Source organism: Hyla sarda, chromosome 1 (assembly GCF_029499605.1).
Source record: "Hyla sarda isolate aHylSar1 chromosome 1, aHylSar1.hap1, whole genome shotgun sequence".
Classification (NCBI taxonomy): Eukaryota; Metazoa; Chordata; class Amphibia; order Anura; family Hylidae; genus Hyla; species Hyla sarda.
In genome coordinates this window covers 407,679,617-407,707,473 of record NC_079189.1, presented here as the reverse complement: position 1 = coordinate 407,707,473, position 27,857 = coordinate 407,679,617, and the positions used below count along the sequence as shown (strand labels likewise).

The 27,857-nt window shown below is 44.5% G+C and overlaps 1 protein-coding gene across 3 annotated transcripts in view; it reads left to right on the top strand.

The window, feature by feature from the left end:
* Positions 1 to 23,933, top strand: part of LOC130278458 (tubulin polymerization-promoting protein family member 3-like) — a 49,390-nt gene extending 25,457 nt beyond the window's left edge. For all 3 annotated transcript variants that reach the window (XM_056528619.1, XM_056528617.1, XM_056528620.1), the window contains exon 4: positions 23,593 to 23,933. In XM_056528619.1, the coding sequence (XP_056384594.1) occupies positions 23,593 to 23,781 (189 nt within the window). In that variant the 3' untranslated portion in view covers positions 23,782 to 23,933. The remainder of the gene's footprint in view (positions 1 to 23,592) is intronic.
* The last annotated feature ends 3,924 nt before the right edge of the window (positions 23,934 to 27,857 follow it).

Sequence of the window (27,857 nt, the reverse complement as noted above, 5' to 3'; positions counted from 1 at the left end):
GAGCGTATAGTAAATACGCATATAACCTCAATATGAGGTGTAAGAGATCCAGTCAGACCCAAGGTCTCAGGAGGTAACCAGAGGAGATCCTGATGTGAAGTTCAAGGAATAGAAAAAAGACCTTGATAAAGGCGCCCAGGTATACAGTAAAAAGCATCACAACCAGGTAGAGGATGTGAAGTAAAATCTTGTTTATTGAGTAAATTAAACAAGTTAAAACAATAACGTGTTTCGGAGTGTAGCAACCCCTTCATCAGATTAAAAAAATGCATACAACAGACTGAACATGTGGGCTTTATATATGGTGGCTGATAGAATCTCATTACATAGCACAATAAACATAAATATAGTAGACAATTTTACAGGTATTCTAAATCTTAGAGACAACTTACATAGAGCAATAAGTAGTGCAGACTTTTCTAACAAAAATTAGTTGACCTCAGAGGATAAATAGTAATTCTGCAATCTTGTGGAGATGACTGGATGTATTCCATCTGGTGTGTAGTCAGAATGAGGCTTGGTTTCTGTAGCGGGAGAGGAGAGCGCTCCGTGCGCTCCACATACTGTAAACAGTAGCCACGTGTTTCCTCTCTGTAGTCAGGGACATGTCGCTATGGAGTGGCTTCTCTTGTTATGTGCATTGTGAGGAGCACTCGTTGCTGGATGCGGGCGTTCACTGATAATGTTCTACACTACACAGATACGTGCAGCATACATTTGAAGCTGCTATAGAACTGCTATAAAAGAGGTTGTATGCATATATGCTGGAAACCTGAAACAAAAACTTAATATATAGTTAGTTTTAGACCTAATATAGGGTTAGCATTAGTATAGATCAGTGATAGCGAACCTATGGCAAAGGTGGCATGCCGAGCCCCCTCTGTGGGCACGTGGCCATAGTTTCAACATCAGCCCATTTGGGACATTCCTGTGTCCTGAAAGATCTTTTCAGGACACAAGGATGTCCCTGTTAATTTTCTGCGGCCCCCGCGTTAACTGTGGGGCAGTAGACAGGCATACAGCCTCCAGCCATACACTGTATATGGCTGAAGGCTGTATGTCTGTAGGGGAGCTATACTGCACCTAATGTGGGGAATTATACTGCACCTAATGTGGGGGAACTATACTGCACCTAATGTGTGGAACTATACTGCACCTAATGTGGGGAATTATACTGCACCTAATGTGGGGGAGGTCTTATACTGCCAGCCTAAAGTGGGGGAACCTAGCTGCCAATCTAATGTGGGGGAACTACAACCTAATGTGGGGGAACTACAACCTAATGTGGGGGAACTATAAACTATCAATTAAAAAAAAACAAGTTTGGATCATTGAACTCTGTTGTTGTGTTCTTCTTTTAAAACAAAAGATGTTAATTAGTTATGGCAACTGTATGAGTTGTTTTTTTCTAAACTTAAACCTCAGTATTCTAATTTTATTGCTGTGCTGGCAAGTTGGCGTGCATTACGGTTTGGGCACTCGGGTTCAAAAAGGTTTGCCATCACTGGTATAGATGAAGGCAATGATAGTACAATAAAGGTAGATGAAAGTGGATTGATAGAGACTATGGTATTACAGTAAAGATCCACATAGGTAAATAGAGGTAGGTATGTAAATATATTAAAGGGGTTATCCAGGAAAAAACTTTTTTATATATATCAACTGGCTCCAGAAAGTTAAACAGATTTGTAAATTACTTCTATTAAAAAATCTTAATCCTTTCAGTACTTATGAGCTTCTGAAGTTAAGGTTGTTATTTTCTGTCTCAGTGCTCTCTGATGACACGTGTCTCGGGAACCGCCCAGTTTAGAAGCAAATCCCCATAGCAAACCTCTTCTAAACTGGGCGGTTCCCGAGACACGTGTCATCAGAGAGACAGAAAAGAATGACCTTAACTTCAGAAGCTCATAAGTACTGAAAGGATTAATATTTTTTTAATAGAAGTAATTTACAAATCTGTTTAACTTTCTGGAGCCAGTTGATATATATAAAAAAAAGTTTTTTCCTGGAATACCCCTTTAAGGGGACCTATATAGGTAGAAAGGAGAGAGTATCCCCCATCTGTATTGTCTAGGACCATATGGGACTATAAAATACACTATAAAATTATATCCATAGTTGGAACAGGTGAAAGCACATTGGCAGAATATTCTATAGAAAACGTCAGTTTATCTTTAGTGGGGAATGGCAGGGACATATTTGTGGTACAGATATAAAAATATTATAATATGATAAATAGTATATATGAATAATTAAAAGAATAAGTACATATACATGCTCTATTTAGGAGGGATCCATAAATATCATATAAATATGTAAAAAGTGTGTGTATATATATATATATATATATATATATATATATATACACATATAAAATATATAGAGAAAGTATATATAAGTGTATATAGAATGGTAGATGATATGTACTGTAAATATATTGTTATTTGATATGCCCACAACTACAAGTTGCTTTCAATGTACTCAATTGTTCTTTGTAAATTGTCTCTAAGATTTAGAATACCTGTAAAATTGTCTACAATACTTGTGTTTATTGCGCTATGTAACTTTGACCTTTTACCCTGCCACCATCTTGAGATCCTATCAGCCACCATATAAAAAGCCACATGTTCAGTCTGTTGTATGCATTTTTTTCAATCGGATGAAGGGGTTTCTACACCCCGAAACGCGTTATTGTTTTAACTTGTTTTATTTACTCAATAAACAAGATTTTAATCCACATCCTCTACCTGGTTGTGATACTCTTTACTGGATACCTTTATTAATGTCTTTTTTCTATTCCTTGAACTTAAAGTGGTACTCCGCCCCTAGACATCTAAGGATAGGGGATAAGATGTCAGATCGCCGGGGTCCCGCTGCTGGGGACCCCCAGGATCGCCGCTGCTGGAGGCCCCGGGATTGCAGCTGCGGCACCGCAAGTTCGCTCTGCACGTAATGACGGGCAATACAGGGGCCGGAGCATCGTTACATCATGGCTCCGCTCCTCATGACGTCACGGCCCGCCCCCTCAATACAAGTCATCACGCGCCTGCCATAGACTTGCATTAAGGGGGCGGGCCGTGATGTTACGAGGGGCGGAGCAATAACGTCACTCTGCTCCATCCCCTGTATCGCCCGTCATTACGCACAGAGCGATCTGACATCTTATCCCCTATCCTTTGGATAGGGGATAAGATGTCTAGGGGCGGAGTACCCCTTTAACCCCTTAACGACGCAGGACGTATATTTACGTCCTGCGCCGGCTCCCGCGATATGAAGCGGGATCGCGCCGCGATCCCGCATCATATCGCGTCGGTCCCGGCGCTAATCAACGGCCGGGACCCGCGGCTAATACCACACATCGCCGATCGCGGCGATGTGCGGTATTAACCCTTTAGAAGCGGCGGTCAAAGCTGACCGCCGCTTCTAAAGTGAAAGTGAAAGTGACCCGGCTGCTCAGTCGGGCTGTTCGGGACCGCCGCGGTGAAATCGCGGCGTCCCGAACAGCTGATCGGACACCGGGAGGGCTCTTACCTGCCTCCCCGGTGTCCGATCGACGAATGACTGCTCCGTGCCTGAGATCCAGGCAGGAGCAGTCAAGCGCCGATAATGCTGATCACAGGCGTGTTAATGCACGCCAGTGATCAGCATTAGAGATCAGTGTGTGCAGTGTTATAGGTCCCTATGGGACCTATAACACTGCAAAAAAATGTAAAAAAAAAGTGTTAATAAAGGTCATTTAACCCCTTCCCTAATAAAAGTTTGAATCACCCCCCTTTTCCCATAAAAAAAATAAAACAGTGTAAAAAAAAAAAAAAAAAAATATATGTGGTATCGCCGCGTGCGTAAATGTCCGAACTATAAAAATATATCATTAATTAAGCCGTACGGTCAATGGCGTACGCGCAAAAAAATTCCAAAGTCCAAAAAAGCGTATTTTGGTCACTTTTTATATCATTAAAAAATGAATAAAAAGTGATCAAAAAGTCCGATCAAAACAAAAATCATACCGATAAAAACTTCAGATCACGGCGCAAAAAATGAGTCCTCATACCGCCCTGTACGTGGAAAAATAAAAAAGTTATAGGGGTCAGAAGATGACATTTTTAAACGTATAAATTTTCCTGCATGTAGTTATGATTTTTTCCAGAAGTGCGACAAAATCAAACCTATATAAGTAGGGTATCATTTTAACCGTATGGACCTACAGAATAATGATAAGGTATAATTTTTACCGAAATATGCACTGCGTAGAAACGAAAGCCCCCAAAAGTTACAAAATGGCGTTTTTTTTTTCGATTTTGTTGCACAATGATTTTTTTTTCCGTTTCGCCGTGCATTTTTGGGTAAAATGACTAATTTCACTGCAAAGTAGAATTGGCGACGCAAAAAATAAGCCATAATATGGATTTTTAGGTGGAAAATTGAAAGGGTTATGATTTTTAAAAGGTAAGGAGGAAAAAACGAAAGTGCAAAAACGGAAAAACCCTGAGTCCTTAAGGGGTTAAAGGGGTACTCTGGTGGAAAACTTTTTTTTTTATGAAATGGTGCCAGAAAGCACCTGCAGCAGAAAGCACTGTGGACAACACAAAAAATTAATTCAAAAAGTAAAGAATTTCCTCTGTAGCATACAGCTGCTAAAAAGTACTAAAAGGATTAAGATTTGTTAATAGAAGTAATTTACAAATCTGTTTAACTTTCTGCCACCAGTTCATTTAAAAGAAAAGTTTTCCACCAGAGTAACCCTTTAAAAACCTAGCCTGAGTTTGCTGTGCTGTACGTGGTCTCTACATCCAATCACTGCAGGCTCCTCTGTAACCCCCTCCTCCCGGTTTTATGCTGCAGTCTGATAGGACAGGAGTGAGCACAGAGGAGTGCTAGTTCTATCCTCACTTACTGAACTTTCTCCCTGCCTGTGCCTCAGCTGACAGGAGTATGTTCTGGATGGTATGGGGATCAGAGTGGTGTTTTTATCAGCCATGATTTCTATAAAAAAGGAAATACATTTTCTCTATCGGCTCCATTGGGGGACACAGACCGTGGGTGTATGCTGCTGTCTCTAGGAGAGGTGACACTATGGTAATAAAAAAAAGTCGGCTCCTCCCAGCAGGATATACCTGCCTTCAGGCCCTGAGGTAATCAGTTTAAGCTTAGTGTCTGAAGGAGGTTGACATGGTCTGGAATTCCCCAGACCAGGTCTTCTGATTTTTTTGTTTTCCTAGTATAGGGACGTGTTAGTTTTTTAATTCCTTTTTCTTTTCTGTTTTCAGGTGGGGACTCAGGGACTCCGGTTCCCTGTTTCCCCATTGCGAGTGAGGGGGCACAGACATTGCGTATATGCGCTGTTCACCCCCCCTCGCCAACGGTCAGCGCCTGGGTTGGTACCTCATGGGTCCGGGTCCCCCTATTTCCCTGCTCGCCTCGCTCACGCATAGCAGCCAGGCGTGATGCAGGTAACTAAAGCTGACTGAAGACTTCACTGAAGACTCCATTAGGTAAGTTTTTCTGACTGAGGTAAGTACTTTCCCCCCTTTTTCTCCTTAGGTACGGACTTGCAACCTCTGGAGACCCCCTGTTTTTGGGCCACCTTTCAGGTTATAGGGGCTGGATTTTTATTCTGGGGAGCAGTGGCATTTCAGGGGGCATGTGGAGCAGTGGCATTTCAGGGGGCATGTAATTTTATGGGGCACTTCACTGTATGTGTGTGTGTGTGTGCTTTTCACTGTATGTGTGTGTGTGTGCAGCGCCTTATATGCGGCTGTCAGCCGCGGCACTGGTACGGGCTCTCTCAGTGCTGGCTTACTCTCTTTTCTCCGCCAGCGCCTTATATGCGGCTGACAGCTCTCAGCGCCGGCTCATTTTCACTTCTCATGCAGCGCCTTATATGCGGGTGACAGCCGCGGCGCTGGTACGGGCCGGGCGCTCTCAGCGCCGGCTTACTTTCATTTTCTCCGGCAGTCCCTGCCGGCGTACAGGCCGCCCGCTCTGTTCCCCCGAGCGCATATGCGGCTGACATGTGCGCTCGGGAAAAGGAGCGGGCGCCATTACTGCTTCTTCTCGGCAGTTCATAGCTCCGCCCACAGCACGGTCGGAGCTCTTCAGAGGCGCAAAGTAGCCTCCAATCAGCGCCGTGGGCTCGAATTTCAGTTAGGGGGAGCCTACTAGTTAGTGCCTCTGCTTCAGGCACGCCCCTCTCTCCCTATTGGCTGACACTCTAGCTGCATGGAGCCGAGTTCTCCTCTCTGCAGCTGCCCAGGGTCACAGACTAGGGTGAGAAAGTCCCTGTCTTTTTTTTCTCATTATGTCAGTACCCAGAGCTGTTCCTCCCTCCTAAACAGTATCCTGGAACGTCAGTGACTTATTTTGCCTGAAGGCCTGGCTCTGCTGAGCCCACTTACCCTGCCTGCTCCACTGCTCTCCCAGACCCCCTAGTACCCCCTGGTGCCCTTTTGGGTACGGTGGATTCAGCCGCTCCACCAGCCTGGGTTTCTTCCCTGACCCGGCATATGGCTGACTTGACCCAAGTCTCCCGTTCGGTGGCTGAGGCCTCCCGGGAAGTGGTGTCTGCCTTGAAGGGGTCTACCCTGCACAGGGCCTCTGAGAGGGCCGCTCCTCGTCTCCACATACTTCACGCTCTGACAAGCGTACTAGGGGTGCCTTGTCTGACTCTTCCATTGAGTCTTTAGGTAGACATGGGCGTTCCCCTCGTGGGTCCCGCCCCTCCTGTCATCGGGGCACAAACGTCGCTCCTCCAGAGGACGTTCTCGGAGTCGCCGCTCTGCCACGCCAGAGAGGCGTACCCGGTCAGGGTCGCCCCCCTCCAGGACTGCCTCTACTCCTTTGCATTCTCCTGGTGAACTGGCGGACGAGGCTTCTGAGCCAGCATCTGACTCAGAGGACCGCTCGGATTCAGTCGAAACGGTGTACTCATTGGTGACAGCCATAAGAGACACCTTTCACTTAGAGGACCCAGGATCTTCGGATGTCACTCCAGGTTCAGCTCTCACGCTGACTTTGACGATATTCTAGAATCTGCATGGAAACCTCCAGACAAGAGGTTACTGGGAATCAAGATGATTCAAGAACATTATCCATTTGACAAGGCCTTTGTCACCTAGGTGGTTTTCCCTCCCTCTGTGGATCCACCAATCTCCCGGATCTCTAAGGCGACTACACTGCCACTGGCAGATGCCGCTGCCTTCAAGGATTCCACGGACAAGAAGGTAGAATCCTTATCGAAGTTTGCCTCTGAGGCAGCTGGCTCCTCTCTTCTTCCCATCTTCGCCTCGACATGGGCAAGGCCCTGTAGGAGCGGTGCCAAAGGCTCCATCAGGATATCTTAGCGGGATCCCCCCCAGAGGATCTATCTGTCCTGGCTCTCCAATGCTCTAAATCTGGGGACTTCCTGTGCGCAGCTTCCATGCAGTCAGCCCGTTGTTCTGCCTTGCTGTGGGTCACCTAGCGGCTCTCCGCCGCTCTCTGGCTTAAAGCTTGGAATGCGGATGCCGCTTCCAAAAGGTCTCCCACTGTGCTTCCCTTTACCGGTGGCCGTCCTTTTGGCAGGCGCCTTGATGAGATTATCCCTGAGGCGACGGGAGGTAAGAGTTCCTTGTTGCCGCAAAATAAGGCTTGCCTTACTTCCCAAAGGAAGTCCTCTTCCTTTCGGAACCTTTGGCTCCAGCAAAGGGTCCGGGCAGGCGCCTTCGCGGGACAAGAAGGCTCCCTCGATCCGGGCGCGCCCGTCTTGGAAGTCAGACTCCAACCGGTCTGGCAGTTTTGCGCCCAAATCAGGCAACCACAAACCCACTTCTGCATGAAGTGAGGCCCCCACCCGCAGCTCTTTTCTCGGGCGAGAGGTCGTCTCTTACTTTTTCGAGACAACTGGACCTTGGGTCAGGGACGTGGTGTCCAACAGGTACCGAATCGACTTCGCCTCCCTTCCGGGGGATTGCTTTTTTCGATCCTGGACCCCCGGTCGCCTTCTCTGGCGAAGCAATTTCGAGAGGCTCTTCAGTCTCTGCTTCTCCAGGGGGTTATCGTTCCCCTTCCTCCAGGGGAAGGGTTCCGGGGTTTTCTATTCCAATCTTTTTGTGGTTCCCAAGAAGGACGGTTCTGTGCGTCCAATCCTAGACCTCAAGCGTCTCAACCGTCATCTTCTCATCTGTCTCTTCCGAATCGAATCTCTCCGTTTGGTGGTGGCCTTCCTGGAACAAGGGGAATTTACTTAATCGGTGGACATCAAGGATGCCTACCTCCATGTGCCAATATTTCCAGGCCATCATCGTTACCTTCGCTTTGCGGTTCCGGAGGGGCACTTTCAATTCGTAGCACTCCCCTTCGGTCTGGCCTCGGCTCCTCGGGTCTTTACCAAGATCCTTGCGCCAGTGATGGGCCTGTTATGATCGAGGGGAGTCTCGGTGATACCTACCTGGACGACCTTCTCATCAAGGCTCCAACCAGAGCCCAGACTCTGGAGAATGTGGACGTCACTCTCCACACTCTGGATCGCTTCGGGTGGATGGTCAACCTGGACAAGTCAGTCCTCTGTCCTACCCAGTCTATAACCTTCTTGGGCTTTCGCTTCGACACGGCCTCTGCCCGAATTGCCTCCCGCCGGACAAACGTCTGTCGCTTCTGTCGGGGTCCGCTCCCTTCGGACCCAGGTCAGTCCCCTCCACACTTGTATGTAAGTCGGTAAGACGGTTTTGAGGGCCCGCGGGTTCTCTTCCCAAGTCATTCACGCCATGCTCAGGGCTCGTAAGCCCTCCTCCGCAAGAATTTACCACCGTACTTGGCGGTCTTATTTTCGTCTGTGTGAAACTCAGGATTTATCCCCTGTAACCTTCTCGGTTCCCCGTCTTCTCTCCTTTTTGCAACTGGGGTTGTCTCTCAGTTCCCTTAAAGGTCAGGTTTGAGCCCTTGCTATTCTTTTCTAGTGGCCCTTGGCTTCTATTTTCATGTCCGGGCCTTCCTTCAAGGAGTGGCGCATGCTGTTCCTCCTTATTGGTCACCCTCTCCCCCTTGGGACTTGAGTCTGGTTCTGAGTGCCCTCCAGGGCAAACCCTTTGAGCCCCTTAGAGAGGTGTCTCTCCGCCTCCTTTCTTTGAAAGGGGCGTTTCTTGTTGCTATCACCTCCATCCGGAGGGTGTCTGAATTGGCAGCTCTCTCCTGCCGTTCTCTGTTTCGGTTGATCCACCAGGACAAGGTTGTTTTCCGGCCAGATCCTTCCTTTTTTCCTAAGGTGGTTTCGGCCTTTCATCTCAATGAGGACATTGTCCTCCCGTCTTTTTGCCCTGCTCCTTCTCATCCTAAGGAGCGCTTACTACACAAGCTAGATGTAGTTCGGGCTGTTCGGTCTTATCTCTCCATCACTTCTTCGTTTTGTCAGTGTGATTACTTTTTTTCATCCTTACGGAAGCTCGTCGTAAGGGACAGTCTGCTTCCAAGGCCCCATTTCTCGGTGGATTCGGTCCGCCATTTCGGAAGTAAGGGGAAGATTCCTCCTTTCAGGGTTGTGGCTCATTCTACCGTTCTGTTGGGGCATCCTGGGCTCTCCAGAATAGAGCCTCAGCTTCGCAGATTTGCAAGGCGGATAACTGGTCGTCTTTGCACACTTTCTCGAGGTTCTACCGAGTTCATACCTTTGCATCGGCTGATGCTAGTCTGGGCCTTAAAGTGTTGCAGGCGGCAGTGGAACGGCCTGTGTCCCCCAATGGAGCCGATAGAGAAAAGGAGATATTTTAACACTTACCATAAAATCTCTTTCTCGAAGGATCCATTGGGGGACACAGCTCCCGCCCTTTTTTGGGCTTTTCAGTTCTCTGTCCGACGGTGTGTTCAGTTAGGTTTTTCTCTTCTGGTTCTCGAACAGTTTGGGTTTTCTTTTACCTGTTGGTCCTCTCCTATTGCTCTGGAACTTAAACTGATTATCAAAGGGCCTGAAGGCGGGTATATCCTGCTGGGAGGAGCCAACTTTTTTTATTACCATAGTGTCACACCTCCTAGAGACAGCAGAATACACCCACGGTCTGTGTCCCCAATGGATCCTTCGAGAAAGAGATTTTACGGTAAGTGTTAAAAAATCTCCTTTTTTTCATGAAGTATATTAGAAAGGTTATAGTTTTGCCAATATGTACATATAAAACATATAAAAAGTTTTTGTATCTGACAGTGCCCATTTAAGTCTTGACCTTTTTGGTGTTGCAGTTTCAATGTTGAGCAATGTAGTTTATTTGTAGTGCATTGTTTAATGAGATTGGATCATTTTAAAGTAAGCCCCAGTCTAATATGGACAAATAGGCTTGGTAGGAGCCAATTGTATAAGAAACATGCATAATGCTAATCATTAAAGACATTATCCTCTTTAGACAATGCTTTTTTTGTTTGAAGGTTTCTCTGTTGGTAAGGTGAACACAAGTTGTCCTGCTGCTTGTACCCCCAGGGATCAGCTGTAATCGGTGGGGTACTCTAACAGCAGCTGTTTAGTTCCCCTGCAGCACCACCACCACAGGGAAAAGGAATTGCAAAGTGGGCTTTGAGAGCACGGGGCTGTGTATATATTGTAGAGCTGTGCTAGGTCCTCCAGAGCGATAAAGTACTCTAAAATGGCTTTTCTGCTTGATATTTATTAAACACAGCAGTGTTCTTGTGGCACCAGGTAGTAATGTATTTTTAAGCTGGGTATTATTCTGATGTAAGGTCTGTGGGACAAATACAGTGCCTTGCAAAAGCATTCACGCCCTGTGACGTTTTTCGTAGTTTGGTGCCTCACAACCTGGAATTAACATGGATTGTTTGAGGATTTTGATCATTTAATTTACAGAACATACCCACAACTTTGAAGATGTTTATTTATTTATTTATTGTGAAGCAAACAACAAATAGGACAAAATAACAGAGAGTCAATGTGCATAACTATACACCCCCCTAAAGTCAATACTTTGTAGAGCCACCTTTAATGGCAATCACAGCTCCAAGTCACTTTGGATAAGTCTCTATGAGATTTTTGCCCATTCTTCCTTGCAAAACTGCTCCAGCTACTACAAGTTGGATGGTTTGCGCTTATGAACAGCAATCTTTAAGTCTGACCACACATTTTCGATTGGATTGAGATCTGGACTTTCACTAGGCCATTCCAACACATTTACATGTTTCTCCTTAAACCACTCAAGTGTTGCTTTAACCCCTTCCCGCAGAATGTCATATATAAACGCCGGGTTGTGCAGTGCGTTCGCGCATCCCGGCGTTTATAAATGACATGCAGTTAACCCGGCGATGCGCAGCATCGCACGGATTAACTGGCAGAAGTCCCGCTGTTTCCAGCAGGGGACAACTTCTGCTTCACCCCCAGGACCATCAATTGATGGTCCTGGTCAGCGATCACTGTGATTGGTCCCTGTGGACCAATCACAGTGATCTGGGGTGAAAGTTCAGATCCCCCGCACTGCCCGCCCCTGGAAGTCAGGCAGAACGGGGGACGAAGGCTGCAGGGGCTCGCGGGGACCTGCGGCATTCGGGGGGAACACGTGGGGACCGGCGGACTTACCTGATCCAGCGGCGGGACCGAGGAGCAGCGCGGGACCGGCCACGTGGACGAGCAGCGACGGGTAAGTATGTGGTCCTCAGAGGCAGCAGTGAAGATCTTCACTGCTGCTTCTAGGAGTCTGAAAACTACAACTCCCAGCATGCCTAGACAGCCTTTGGCTGTCTGGGCATGCTGGGAGTTGTAGTTTTGCAACATCTGGAGGGACTCAGTTTGGAGACCATTGTATAATGGTCTCCAATCTGTGCTCTTCCAGCTGTTGCAAAACTACAACTCCCAGCATGCACTGACTGTCCAGGCATGCTGGGAGTTTTAGTTAAGCAACATCTGGCCCTTCAGATGTTGCCGAACTACAACTCCCAGCATGCCCTTCAGCTGTCTGGGCATGCTGGGAGTTGTAGTTTTGCAACAGCTGGAGACACACTGGTTGGGAAACATTGTTTCTAACTCAGTGTTTCCTAACCTGTGTGCCTCCAGCTGTTGCAAAACTATAACTCCCAGCATGCACTAAAAGACCATGCATGCTGGGAGTTGTAGTTTTGCAACATCTGGAGGGCCCCAGTTTGGAGACCATTGTATAATGGTCTCCAATCTGTGCTCTTCCAGCTGTTGCAAAACTACAACTCCCAGTATGCACTGACTGTCCAGGCATGCTGGGAGTTTTAGTTCAGCAACATCTGGCCCTTCAGATGTTGCCGTACTACAACTCCCAGCATGCCCTTCAGCTGTCTGGGCATGCTGGGAGTTCTAGTTTTGCAACAACTGGAGACACACTGGTTGGGAAACATTGTCTGTTTCTAACTCAGTGTTTCCTAACCTGTGTGCCTCCAGCTGTTGCAAAACTATGACTCCCAGCATGCACTAACAGACCATGCATGCTGGGAGTTGTGGTTTTGCAACAGCTGATGCAAGCCCCCCCCCCCCCCCCCGCCCCGCCACCCCCGTGAATGTACAGGGTACATTCACATGGGCGAGGCTTTTACAGTGGGTTTCTCACATCTTGAGATGCAGCAAATTTTGCGCTGGGAAACTCACTGTAATCCCCCGCCCATGTGACTGTACCCTAAAAACACTACACTACACTAACACAAAATAAAATAAAAAGTTAAAAACACTACATATACACATACCCTTACACAGCCCCCCTCCCCCAATAAGAACGTCCGGTACACCACTGTTTCCAAAGCAGATCCTCCAGCTGTTGAAAAACAACAACTCCCAGTATTGTCGGACAGCCGTTGACTGTCCAGGCATGCTGGGAGTTTTGCAACAGCTGGAGGCACCCTGTTTGGGAATCACTGGCGTAGAATACCCCTATGTCCACCCCTATGCAAATCCCTAATTTAGGCCTCAAATGCACATGGCGCTCTCACTTTGGAGCCCTGTCGTATTTCAGGGCAACAGTTTAGGGCGACATATGGGGTATCGCTGTACTCGGGAGAAATTGCGTTACAAGGTTTGGGGGGCTTTTTCTTCTTTAACCCTTCATGAAAAGGAAATGTTGGGGTCTACACCAGAATGTTAGTGTAAAAATGTTTTATTTTTTACACTAACATGCTGATGTTGCCCTATACTTTACATTTTCACAAGAGGTAAAAGGGAAAAAAGCCCCCCAAAATTTGTAACGCAATTTCTCCCGACTACAGAGATACCCCATATGTGAGCGCAAAGTGCTCTGGGGGCGCACAACAAGGCCCAGAAGGGAGAGCGCACCATGTACATTTGAGGTGATTTGCACAGGGGTGGCTGATTGTTACAGCGGTTTTGACAAACGCAAAAAAAACAAAACCCCACATGTGACCCCATTTCGGAAACGACACCCCTCACGGAATGTAATGAGGGGTGCAGTGAGAATTTACCCCCCACAGGTGTCTGACGGATCTTTGGAACAGTGGTCCATGAAAATGAAAACTTGTACAGCCCACTGTTCCAAAGATCTGTCAGACACCAGTGGGGGGCAAATGCTCACTGTACCCCTTGTTACGTTCCTCAAGGGGTCTAGTTTCCAAAATGGTATGCCATGTGTGTTTTTTTTTGCTGTTCTGGCACCTTAGGGGCTTCCTAAATGCGACATGCTCCCCGAGCTAAATTTGCTCTCAAAAAGCCAAATATGACTCCTTCTCTTCTGAGCATTGTAGTTCGCCCATAGTGCACTTCAGGTCAACTTATGGGGTACCTCCATACTCAGAAGAGATGGGGTTACAACTTTTGGGGAGTATTTTCTGCTATTAACCCTTGCAAAAAGGTGAAATTAGGGGGGAAACACACATTTTAGTGGAAATTTTTTTTTTTTTTTACATATGCAAAAGTCATGAAACACCTGTGGGGTAATAAGGCTCACTTTATTCCTTATTACATTCCTCAAGGGGTCTAGTTTCCAAAATGGTATGCCATGTGGGTATTTTTTGCTGTTCTGGCACCATAGGGGCTTCCTAAATGCGACATGCCCCCCGAGCAAAATTTGCTCTCAAAAAGCCAAATATGACTCCTTCTCTTCTGAGCATTGTAGTTCACCCATAGTGCACTTCAGGTCAACTTATGGGGTACCTCCATACTCAGAAGAGAAGGGGTTACAAATATTGGGGGGTATTTCCTGCTATTAACCCTTGGAAAAATGTGAAATTTGGGGGGAAACACACATTTTAGTGAAAAAAAAATTTTTTTTTTACATATGCAAAAGTCGTGAAACACCTGTGGGGTATTAAGGCTCACTTTATTCCTTGTTACGTACCTCAAGTGGTCTAGTTTCCAAAATGGTATGCCATGTGAGGGTTTTTTGCTGTTCTGGCACCATAAGGGCTTCCTAAATGCAACATGCCCCCAAAAATCATTTCAGAAAAACGTACTCTCCAAAATCCCCTTATCGCTCTTTCCCTTCTGAGCCCTCTACTGCGCCCGCCGAACACTTTACATAGACATATGAGGTATGTGCTTACTCGAGAGAAATTGGGCTACAAATATAAGTATACATTTTCTCCTTTTTCCCCTTGTAAAAATTCAAAAATTGGGTCTACAAGAACATGCGAGTGGAAAAAAATGGAGATTGTGAATTTTCTCCTTCACTTTGCTGTTATTCCTGTGAAACACCTAAAGGGTTAAAATGATGACTGAATGTCATTTTGAATACTTTGGGGGGTGCAGTTTTTATAATGGGGTCTTTTGTGGGGTATTTCTAATAAGAAGACCCTTCAAATCCACTTCAAACCTGAACTGGTCCCTGAAAAATAGTGAGTTTGAAAATTTTGTGAAAAATTGGAAAATTGCTGCTGAACTTTGAAGCCCTCTGGTGTCTTCCAAAAGTAAAAACTCGTCACTTTTATGATGCAGACATAAAGTAGACATATTGTATATGTGAATAAATTTTTTTTTTATTTGTAATATACATTTTCCTTACAAGCAGAGAGCTTCAAAGTTAGAAAAATGCAAAATTTTCAAATTTTTCATCAAATTTTAGGATTTTTCACAAGGAAAGGATGCAAGTTACCACAAAAATTTACCACCATGTTAAAGTAGAATATGTCACGAAAAAACAATCTCGGAATCAGAATGATAACTAAAAGCATTCCAGAGTTATTAATGTTTAAAGTGACAGTGGTCAGATGTGCAAAAAACGCTCTGGTCCTTAAGGCCAAAATGGGCTTGGTCCTGAAGGGGTTAACAGTATGTTTGGGGTCATTGGAAGGTGAATCTCTGTCCTAGCCTCAAATCATGCACAGATTTTGCTCAAGAATATGCCGGTATTTTGCACCATCCATCTTACCCTCAACTCTGACCAGTTTCCCAGTCCCAGCTACTGAAAAACATCCCCACAGCATGATGCTGCTACCACCATGTTTCACTGTGGATGGTGTTCTTTGGGTGATGTCATGTGTTGGGTTTGCGCCAGACATAGTTTTTTCTTTGATGGCCGTAAAGTAAAATTTTAGTCTCATCAGACCAGAGCACCTTCCTCCATACATTTTGGGAGTCTCCCACGTGCCTTTTCGCAAACTCACAACGTGCCTTTTTGTTTTTAGCTGAAAGCAATGGCTTTCTTTTGGCCACTCTATGCCCAACTCTATGGAGCGTACAGCTTGTTGTTGTCCTATGTGCAGATACTCCAGTCTCTGCTGTGGAACTCTGCAGCTCCTCCAGGGTAACCTTAGGTCTCTGTGTTGGCTCTCTGATTAATGCCCTCCTTGCCCGGTCTGTGAGTTTTGGTGGGCGGCCATCTCTTGGTAGGTTTGCTATTGTGCCATGTTTTTTCTATTTGGTTATGATAGATTTGATATTTTTTTTTTATAACCTAACCCTGACTTGTACTTCTCAACAACATTGTCCCTTACTTGTTTGGAGAGTTCCTTTGTCTTCATGGCAGTGTTTGGTTACCGATGCCTCTTGCTTAGGTGTTGCACCCTCTGGGGCTTTTCAAAAAAGGTGTATATATGTAATGAAAGATCATGTGACACTTAGATTGCACACAGGTGGACATAATTTCACTGATTATGTGACTTCTGAAGGTAATTGGTTGCACCAGAGGTTTTTATGGGCTTCCTAACAAAGGGGGTGAATGCATACGGACATGCCAATTTTCTTTTTTCTATTTCTAAACAATACTTTTATTTATATATTTTTCTCATTTCACTTCACCAACTTAGACTATTGTGTTCTGATCCATCACATAAAATTCAGATTAACAAAACATTGAACTTAAAGGGGTACTCCGCTGCTCAGTGTTTGGAACAAACTGTTCCGAATGCTGGAGCCGGGAGCTCGTGACATCCTAGCCCCTCCCCCTCATGATTTCATGCCCTGCCCCCTCAATGCAAGTCTATGGGAGGGGGTGTGGCGGCTGTCACGCCCCCTCCCATAGACTTCCATTAAAGGGGTGGGGCTATGATGTCATGGTCCCGGCTCCAACATTCGGAACCGTTTGTTCCAAATGCTGAGCAGCAGAGTACCCCTTTAAGGCTGTAATGTACAAAAATACGAAAAAAGTCAAGGGGGCTTGAACACCTTTTGCAAGGCACTGTAGACATTGTGGGGCAATATTTATCAATACCTGTGCAGAGTAAAAGAGGACCTGTTGCCCATAACAACCAATCAGATTGCTTCTTTAATCTTTAACAAGACCTCTAAAAAATGAAAGAAGCAATCTGATTGGTTGCTATGGGCAACTGCACCACTCTTATTCTACATAGGTTTTGATAATTTTCCTGGATAAATGAGGTCGGAAGAAGTGGGTTGATCCCGCGAAACAACCGGTGTTGCCTCCGAGCTCTCCATGCAGACACCGACTCCACTCGTGTCCCCGGACTCCTAGGATTGACAGCCATAGCCTAGCGGTGAGTGCGTATTATCCTTCCTTTATAATATGACTACGATACTGCAGCTTTTCTAAATATGCACCCCGCAGGTGGCGTTTTCACGTGAGTACCCCGGGCCGTCATATCTGTATATACGATCCATAGGAGCCATAGAACAGGCTTAGATTACATTGCACACCTTGAGAGTGCCCCCATCTGCCATTTCTTCAGTATATTTGATACATTTCCCCACTTGTTTTTTACATCAATTAAAATGTTATATGGGGTCAATAGGATATTAAGGCAAATACACAGTTGTAGGGGCCCTGTAATGCTATAAAGATGCCAGCAAAGTTTAATAATGTTTCTTTTAGGCAGAACGCTTCTGTTTTACACGCCTTCTTGGACTTTTACTGCTGTCTTTTCTATTATAATAGGAATTTTGAACATGCCCTTGCCTGCCAGTTAGACAAACATGTTCCTCTAGGCTACTGTTTTCCAATGTATTCAGCCTCGGGAAATCCCAGGAAATTTTTTTTTTTTACCTCAGGGAACCCCTACCAAATGATTATTATTTTTTTTTTTTCAGAAGACAAAAACGTTTATTATGAAGTAATCCACAATACCTATTAATTAATTTTAAATGATAAAATGAAAATTAAAAACCTGTCTGTTTAGCATGACGCCCGAGCCCTGCCAAAGTGCAGCCAGCAGCCTGTCTGGCAGAAGACAGCAAAGATTCATAATGACTCTCCTCACTGGTGCAGAAAGCATTGTGTGTTGTGGGCAATATTTATTATTATTAATAATAATAATAATAATAACAACAATAATCATAATAATATTTTTTTGCAGAGCAGAAAATGTGTTCAGGCCTCACATCCCATCCACCGCCTCCAGACACTAATAACATTCAAGAGTCCCAAATCCCCAGCAAGAATTACATTCAGTGCTCCCATATCATCACCCATAAGTTATTACTTTCAGGGTTTATATCTCATCCCCTGAACAGTAATCACATTCAGGGCTCACATCTCAATCCTCCAGAAGTAATCATATTCGGGGCCCACATCTAATCCCTCAGCAGTAATCACATTTAGGGCTCACATCTCAATCCCCCCGCAGTAATCATATTCACATCTGATCCCTCAGCAATAATCACATTCAGGGCTCACATCTGATCCCTCAGCAGTAATCACATTCAGGGCTCACATCTGATCCCTCAGCAGTAATCATATTTGGGGCTCACATCTGATCCCTCAGCAGTAATTATATTTGGGGCTCACATCTGATCCCTCAGCAGTAATTATATTTGGGGCTCACATCTGATCTCCCAGCAGTAATCACATTCAGGGCTCACAACTGATCCCTCAGCAGTAATCATATTTAGGACTCACATCTGATCCCTCAGCAGTAATCATATTTGGGGCTCACATCTGATCCATCAGCAGTAATCACATTCAGGGCTCACATCTGATCCCTCAGCAGTAATCATATTTGGGGCTCACATCTGATCCCTTTGCAGTAATCATATTTGGGGCTCACATCTGATCCCTCAGCAGTAATCATATTTGGGGCTCACATCTGATCCATCAGCAGTTATCACATTCAGGGCTCACATCTGATCCCTCAGCAGTAATCACATTCAGGGCTCACATCTGATCCCTCAGCAGTAATCATATTTGGGGCTCACATCTGATCCCTTTGCAGTAATCATATTTGGGGCTCACATCTGATCCCTCAGCAGTAATCATATTTGGGGCTCACATCTGATCCCTCAGCAGTAATCACATTCAGGGCTCACATCTGATCCCTCAGCAGTAATCATGTTTGGGGCTCACATCTGATCCATCAGCAGTAATCACATTCAGGGCTCACATCTGATCCCTCAGCAGTAATCATATTTGGGGCTCACATCTGATCCCTTTGCAGTAATCATATTTGGGGCTCACATTTGATCCCTCAGCAGTAATCATATTTGGGGCTCACATCTGATCCATCAGCAGTTATCACATTTAGGGCTCACATCTGATCCCTCAGCAGTAATCATATTTGGGGCTCACATCTGATCCCTCAGCAGTAATCATATTTGGGGCTCACATCTGATCCCTCAGCAGTAATCACATTCAGGGATCACATCTGATCCCTCAGCAGTAATCATGTTTGGGGCTCACATCTTATCCCTCAGCAGTAATCACATTCAGGGCTCACATCTGATCCCTCAGCAGTAATCACATTCAGGGCTCACATCTGATCACTCAGCAGTAATCACATTCAGGGCTCACATCTGATCCCTCAGCAGTAATCACATTCAGGGCTCACATCTGATCCCGCAGCAATAATCATATTTGGGGCTCACATCTGATCCCTCAGCAGTAATCATATTTGGGTCTCACATCTGATCCCTCAACAGTAATCATATTTGGGGCTCACATCTGATTCCTCAGCAGTAATCACATTTGGGGCTCACATCTGATCCCTCAGCAGTAATCACATTCAAGGCTCACATCTGATCCCTCAGCAGTAATCACATTCAGGGCTCACATCTGATCCCTCAGCAGTAATCATATTTGGGGCTCACATCTGATCCCTCAACAGTAATCATATTTGGGGCTCACATCTGATCCCTCAGCAGTAATCATATTTGGGGCTCACATCTGATCCCTCAGCAATAATCATATTTGGGTCTCACATCTGATCCCTCAACAGTAATCATATTTGGGGCTCACATCTGATCCCTCAGCAGTATTCATATTTGGGGCTCAAATCTGATCCCTCAGCAGTAATCATATTTGGAGCTCACATCTGATCCCTCAGCAGTAATCACATTCAGGGCTCACATCTGATCCCTCAGCAGTAATCATATTTGGGGCTCACATCTGATCCCTCAGCAGTAATCATATTTGGGGCTCACAGCTGATCCCTCAGCAGTAATCATATTTGGGGCTCACATCTGATCCCTCAGCAGTAATCACATTCAGGGCTCAAATCATAATCCCCCAGCAGTAATCACATTCAGGGCTCAAATCACAATCCCCCAGCAGTAATCATATTCGGGGCTTACAGCTGATCCCTCAGCAGTAATCACATTCAGGGCTCACATCTGATCCCTCAGCAGTAATCACATTCAGGGCTCCCATCTGATCCCTCAGCAGTAATCATATTTGGGGCTCACATCTGATCCCTCAACAGTAATCATATTTGGGGCTCACATCTGATCCCTCAGCAGTAATCATATTTGGGGCTCACATCTGATCCCTCAGCAGTAATCATATTTGGGGCTCACATCTGATCCCTCAACAGTAATCATATTTGGGGCTCACATCTGATCCCTCAGCAGTAATCATATTTGGGGCTCACATCTGATCCCTCAGCAGTAATCATATTTGGGGCTCACATCTGATCCCTCAGCAGTAATCACATTCAGGGCTCACATCTGATCCCTCAGCAGTAATCATATTTGGGGCTCACATCTGATCCCTCAGCAGTAATCATATTTGGGTTTCACATCTGATTCCTCAGCAGTAATCATATTTGGGGCTCACATCTGATCCCTCAGCAGTAATCACATTCAGGGCTCAAATCATAATCCCCCAGCAGTAATCACATTCAGGGCTCAAATCACAATCCCCCAGCAGTAATCATATTTGGGGCTTACATCTGATCCCTCAGCAGTAATCACATTCAGGGTTCACATCTCATCTGCCCCCCAGCAGCAATCCTGTTCAGGGTTCACATTTCATACACCTCCCGATCTCTCCCATTCATTTTTTTGTAGGCTTAAGCACTATAGTCTGGAGTGTAAACCTCTGGTCCAGGCTTCTATAATGAGAATATGATTTTTTTTTACTTTCCTCACCAATATATGATTTCCACGCTGTTTCCATGGGAAAGGATATCAGCCAATATTGAATGTAATAATCCAATAGTTAGTGGGCTGTATACTTACCATTCTAGCTCCTGGCTCTTGTTCAGCTCCGAACGCTGTTGCACTGGGTCCTGGTGCCATCTTGCATCGCACACAACAATCTCATGCCGGACGGTATCAGGACCCAATGAAGCACCACCCAGAGCTGAACAAGTGCTGGTATTGAGGAGCCTGAAATGTTTTATTTTTCTGTTGTGATTTAAAATGGAGGTTTGGTGTCTGAAGTAGTCTGTACTAGAGTTTCAAATAAATTTTTCTGGGATCGGATAATAACAAAAAGGGTCTGAATATGTCTAGCCACACTTTAATTTTTTTATATAAGCCATGCCTCTAAAAACCAATTGAATTAATGGCAGAACATTCTAACTAAAATATCTTGATACTATTGAGATCTGTATGCATCTCTTTTTTCTATATACTTATATTTACCCTATGTATTATGTTGGCTATGATGTGTATATGGTATGAACTCTCATGGACAAAGAGCTTGTCTGGTGGCACACAGTTTCTGCAGTGCCATACTGAATGGTTCTAGGCACCAATACCTATGGTATTTTAGTATGGTATATTTTTCCACTCTGGCATTAATACTTAAAAAATGTTACATATGATGAATAGTGATGTAACTATGGGAGTGCAGAAAAATGAGGAGCCTATGAGGTCGCTCTTTCCCATAGGAGTAGACCACTGCTGTAAATTAAGCATTATAACTTGGGGCCCTGTATCAATTTTTGCATTGGGGCCCACATCTTCAAGTTATGCCACTACTGATGGAAGATCTATGACTAAGGCCCGGTAGGGCGGAAACGCATCAGAGGGGGAGGTTTCGACCTCCAGCATGCTGGTTGCACTTTTTGTATCTCCTGAATTTTTAATGGATGTCTAATAAATGGATTTTTTACCGGTGCTGTGACTACAATAGAATTTTTCTATTCTGGAGACAGTGAAGGAGGACTGATTGCACGAGCACGGAGAAGGTGAGCGCTTTCCATATTTTTGTATCTTTGTTTTTACTGATGGAAGATGTTCAATCTACATGAATCTGTGGAACCAAATTGTCTGCATTAAATTAAAGACACACAAAGTACTATGTGGACCAGAGTTCTATGAGGAGGACTACTCCTGTGAGAATTAGCAATAAATGCACTAATGGGTGATTCGTTGTTACACTTTCTTCAGGCAATAGACATTTGTTAGTATCCTGCCAAAAAACAGATCAGTTTGAATATTTTTTTTTTTGTCTGATTCAGTTGTTGTCACAGATGTGTCTGCCGGCAGCTTATCTCCCAGTGCCTCCATAAAATTTACATGAAAGTGCATAATAATAGGAATGTGACATATTAACAAGTCTAAGGGTTTATACGTACAGATTTTCTTTTCATCGGGATGGACATCCAGATAATAATTATCCTGTCCACCTGAGCTCCGCATTTACACAAAATGTTTGTTTGTTTGTTGTGATGAGAAAAAGAAAAATGTGGTTGTATAATGACCAATTCAATCCCCATTATTCTTCATAACTGGGGCTTCCAACCCAATCACATGCTACAATTGTAACAATAATGGTGAACATATTTCATCAAATCATTTTGAACCATTTACTTAGGACTTGATAATTGTTGTACACATTGAGACCACATGACCATAATACAGCTCCAAAAAAAATTGTACATGGCCATAGTATGGCCCCTCTAAAGGTGTGTCTGTAGACAGTTTCTATACAGATTGAGGGAAATTTATCATCCTGATCTATTTTCCGCAGTAGTTTAAACATTAAAATGTACAGAGTTTTGGTCTAGTGTGCAACAAATTGATCAAAAGTCCCATGTTGTTTGATAAATTTGATGCACAAACTTCCTGTCACCTACTTAGATTATGTTTACCACCAGGGTCGACATGATCTGAGGTTTCGGCTTAGTTTGCATCGATGCAACTCTTTTGTGACTTTTCAGGAATCTCCCTCATTGTTTGCTTGTTTGCATTCATAGACTTTACAACCCACCAATGAACAATCAGAAAAATAGTTCCCTGAATCTGATGGACATTTCTGTCATAGTAATCCTCAGAGCTGGTGGGAGGAGTTTCTTTCATGTGCAGCAATAAAATGCCATTATTGCCTAGCCACGACTCTTGCTACTATATTGTAAATGTTTCTATTAAAAAGATATCCCATTGGGAGAAATGTATCAAAACCTGTCCAGAGGATAAGTAGCAGAGTTGCCAATAGCAATTAGATCACTTCTTTCATTTTTAAGAGGCAATCTGATTGGTTGCTATGGGCAACTCAGCAACTTTTCCTCTGGACAGGTTTTCATAAATCTCCTCCAATGATTTTTATGTTAGTACATAAATGGTATCGGCTGTCTGTCAGTGACTCCTAACTATTAAAATAACATTCGCTCTGAGCTAAATGTGCATGTGTATGGGTGAGTTGGGGAGCATGCAGTATCTGTATATCTTTTATATTAGTAGATTGTCACTATTAAACAAGGGTGTAGGATAACATGAAAACTTCTACACTTGTCTTGTTTGTCACTACTGGAGTATAAGTAATTTAGCACCAACATCTTGTTTATTAAGTTAAATATACATTCCCAAAAGTAGCTTATAGGCTGTCATTGTTGTATATGCCACTGTATCTTTAAAAGCTAGTAATTGTATATCTCCACAGGAGAGGAGGTTGTCAGAAATGACATCAAGTCTTCTTGTATGAGGGTAATTTGATCCTTCTTTCTAAAGAGAGCTGCCTTTGAAACCTCTTTGTTCCTGCAGTGCTGGACCCTCCTTCTTGACTAGCTGCAGTATTAATATAAACAGCATAACTCTGCTCTGTTTTACAGAAAGCTGTGACTGCAGGGGCCGTGGATCGTCTAACAAACACATCAAAGTATACCGGATCACACAAGGAACGTTTTGATGAGAGTGGCAAAGGCAAAGGCCTAGCAGGACGTGAAGAACTGACTGATGGCTGTGGATATGTTGGGGCATATAAGGGAGAGGGGACATACGATAAGAAATCTAAGAAGTAATTCAAGAATAAGAAAAACTAATTCTAGGCAGTACCTTATAGACATCAGAACTGTCCCACTATCAGATAGGATGAATCGGTTAATTATTTAGTATCTGGGACATCTGTCCTCATTTTACATCAGCCTGCCAATAATCTCCATCAAACATGAAATGGTATCCTCTCTTTTTTTTTCCTAGGTCTTATAAAAAAAATGTTATTCTATCCTAGAACTGAGCAAGTAGCACAGTGCATATTTTTTTTCACCGATATGCTGTTTCTGTCTTTTTCTGTACAGTATATCACAAATCTCTGACTAAATTGAGAATATGCACATGATGCCTGTGTAGTGACACACAGAGTCACTGTGGTTCCAAGCTTGTATTGAGCTGTAACATGGCTGTGAGCATGGAGCCTGATGCACCTCATATTTTAAAGCATAGTCAACTACTATTTTCGATACCAGGACATACAGTGGTCCTTAATTTACAATATTAATCGGTTCCAGGACGACCATTGTATGTTGAAACCATTGTATGTTGAGACCATAACTCTATGGAAACCTGGTAACTGGTTCTGAAGCCACCAAAATGTCATCCAAAAATAGGAAAAGGGGAGGATTAACCCCTTGGGGACCGAGCCCATTTTGACCCTAAGGACCAGAGCATTTTTTTGCAATTCTGACCACTGTCACTTTAAGCATTAATGACTCTGGGATGCTTGTACTTATGAATTTGATTCCGAGATTTTTTTTTCGTGATATATTCTACTTTATGTTAGTGGTAAATTTTTGTCGATTCTTGCTTCATTTCTTGGTGAAATATTCAAAAATGTCATGAAAAATTAGAAAATTTAGCATTTTTGTTACTTTGAAGCTCTCTGCTTGTAAGGAAAATGGACATTCCAAATAAATTATATATTGATTCACATATACAATATGTCTACTATATGTTTGCATCATAAAGTTGACATGTTTTTACTTTTGGAAGACATCAGAGGGCTTCAAAGTTCAGCAGCAATTTTCCAATTTTTCAAGTAAATTTCAAAAACTTAAATTTTCAGGGACCAGTTCAGTTTTGAAGTGAATTTGAGGGTCTTTATATTAGAAATACCCCATAAATGACCCCATTATGAAAACTGCACCCCTCAACGTATTGTATTCAAAATGACATTCAGAAAGTTTGTTTACACTTTTGGTGTTTCACAGGAATAGCAGCAAAGTGGAGGCGAAAATTCAAAATCTACATTTTTTACACTAACATGTTCTTGTAGACCCATATTTTTTATTTTTACAAGGGGTAAAAGGAGAAAAAGCCCCCCCAAAATATGTAACCCAATTTCTCTCGAGTAAGGAAATACCTCATATCATATGTGGATGTAAATTGCTTTGTGGGCACACTAGAGGGCTCATAAGAGAAAGAGCTACAATGGGATTTTGGAAAGCGAATTTTGGTGAAATTTTTGGGGGCATGTCGCATTTAGGAAACCCCTATGGTGCCGGAACAGCAAAAAAAAAAAACACATGGCATACTGTTTGGGAAACTACACCCCTCAAGGAACGTAACAAGGGGTGCAGTGAGCATTTACACCCCACTGGCGTTTGACAGATGTTTGTAACAGTGGGCTGTGCAAATGAAAAATTCAATTTTAATTTAAGGCTCACTATACCCCCTTGTTACATTCCGTGAGGGTGTAGTTTCCAAAATGGGGTCACATGTGGGTATTAATTTTTTTGCGTTTATGTCAGAACCGCTATAAAATCAGCCACCCCTGTGCAAATCACCAATTTAGGCCTCAAATGTACATAGTGCACTCTCACTCCTGAGCCTTGTTGTGCGTCCGCAGAGCATTTTACATCCACATATGGGCTATTTCCGTATTTGGGAGAAATTGTGTTACAAATTTATTTCCTTTTACCTCTTATGAAAATGAAAAGTATGGGGCAACACCAGCATGTTAGTGTAAAAATTTTTACGCTAAAATGCTGGTGTAGACCCCAACTTTACCTTTTCATAAGGTGAAAAGGAGAAAAAGCCCCCAAAATTTGTAGTGCAATTTCTCCCGAGAACAGATATACCCCATGTGTGGCCCTAAACTGTTTCCTTGAAATACGATAGGGCTCTGAAGTGAGAGAGCGCCATGCGCATTTGAGGTCTAACTTTTGGATTTTCATAGGGGTGTACCCGAATGCAAGCGTTACACTTGCATCCTCCACCAAAATTACTGTACATCAGTTTTCCCGAACAGGGTGCCTCCAGCTGCTGCAAAACTACCAACATGCCTGGACAGTCAAGGCTGCCCTTCAATACTGGGAGTTGTTATTTTGCAACATCTGGAGGCTCCGTTTTGGAAAAACTGACGTACAAGAAGTTTTTAATTTATATTTGGGGGGGGGGGGGAGGAGCGACAGTGTAAGGGTGTAGTTTATATGTAGTGTTTTACTCTTGAGTTAGGGTTAGTGTAGTGTAATGTAGTGTTTTTAGGGTACATTCCCACTGGCGGGGGTTTACAGTGAAACTTGCTGTAAACCCCCACCCTGTACATTCACGTGGGGTGGGGACTACAACTCCCAGCATGCACGGTCTGTCAGTGCATGCTGGGAGTTGTAGTTATGCAATAGCTAGAGGCACACTGGTTGGGATTGGGAACTGAGTTAGGTAACAGACTACCGCAGTGTTTCCGCACCACTGTCTGTTTCCTAACTCAGTGTTTCCCAACCCATGTGCCTCCAGCTGTTGCAAAACTACAACTCCCAGCATGCATGGTCTGTCAGTGCATGCTGGGAGTTATAGTTTTGCAACAACAGGAGGCACACGGGTTGGGAAACACTGAGTTAGGAAACAGACAATGTTTCCCAACCAGTGTGCCTCCAGTTGTTGCAATACTACAACTCCCAGCATGCCCAGAAAGCCGAAGGGCATGTTGGGAGTTGTAGTTATGCAACAAATGAAGGAGAACAGAGCTACAGTTTGGAGAACGCGTGCCAGCTGTGGTCTCCAAACTGTAGCCCTCCAGATGTTGCAAGACTTCAACTCCAATCATGCCCAGACTGCCCAGGCATGTTGAGAGTTGTAGTTTGGCAACATTTGAAGGGCCAGATGTTGCCGAACTACAACTCCCAGCATGCCTGGACAGTCTCAGCATGTTTTGAATTGACATCTGGAGCGCTACAGTTTGGAGACCACTGTCCTTCCAGATGTTGCAAGACTACAACTCCCAGCATGCTGAGACTGTCTCGGCATGCTGGGAGTTATAGTTCTGCAACATCTGAAAGGCCAGATGTTACATAACTACAACTCCCACCATGCCTGGACTGTCTGGGCATTCTGAGAGTTGTAGATTTGCAACATCTGCAAGGACATTGGTCTCCAAACTGTGGCCCTCCAGATGTTGCAAAACTACAACTCCCAGCATGCTGGGAGTTGTAGTTCTGAAGCTCCTAGAAGCAGAAGTGAAGATCACTTAACGGCAATTTTCACTACTGCATCTGGGACACCGCCACCGCTGCCTCCACTTGCCTGCCGCCTCCTGTCAGTCGCCGGTCCCTGGTCTCCACGTGAACCCAGGTTACTGCCGCCGGCGGTCCCCATCGTATACACGGCCTTGCCGCCATCTTCCCCCGCTCTACCCAGACATTCAGACCTGGTCAGCCAATCGCAGGGGATAAGAGGGGATACAGGGGATAAGAGGAGGTGGCACCCTGCCACCTCGCTCCTATCCTTCAGGATGGTCGGAGCGGTCTCTGACAGCTCCGACCTTCCCTATTTTCCAGGCTATCAAGTCATCAGAGACCCGATCAGCCGGGATTTGCCGCAAATCAACGATCTGAATTGATCTCGGCTATTCGCGGTGATTGCAGACATGGGGGGGGGGGGGGGTCTCAGGACCCCCAGGCATTTACATAGGATGCCTGCTGAATGATTTCAGCAGGCATCCCGTTCCGATCCCAGTCTAGCTAGCGGCGGGGATCGCATTTCCTACGTGCGTACAGGTACCCCCTTGGTCCTTAAGTACCAGGGTGCAAGGGCGTACTTATACGCCTGTGGTTTCCAAGAGATTAGACAAAAATAAGTAGATAACTAATACAGATAAAGCAAG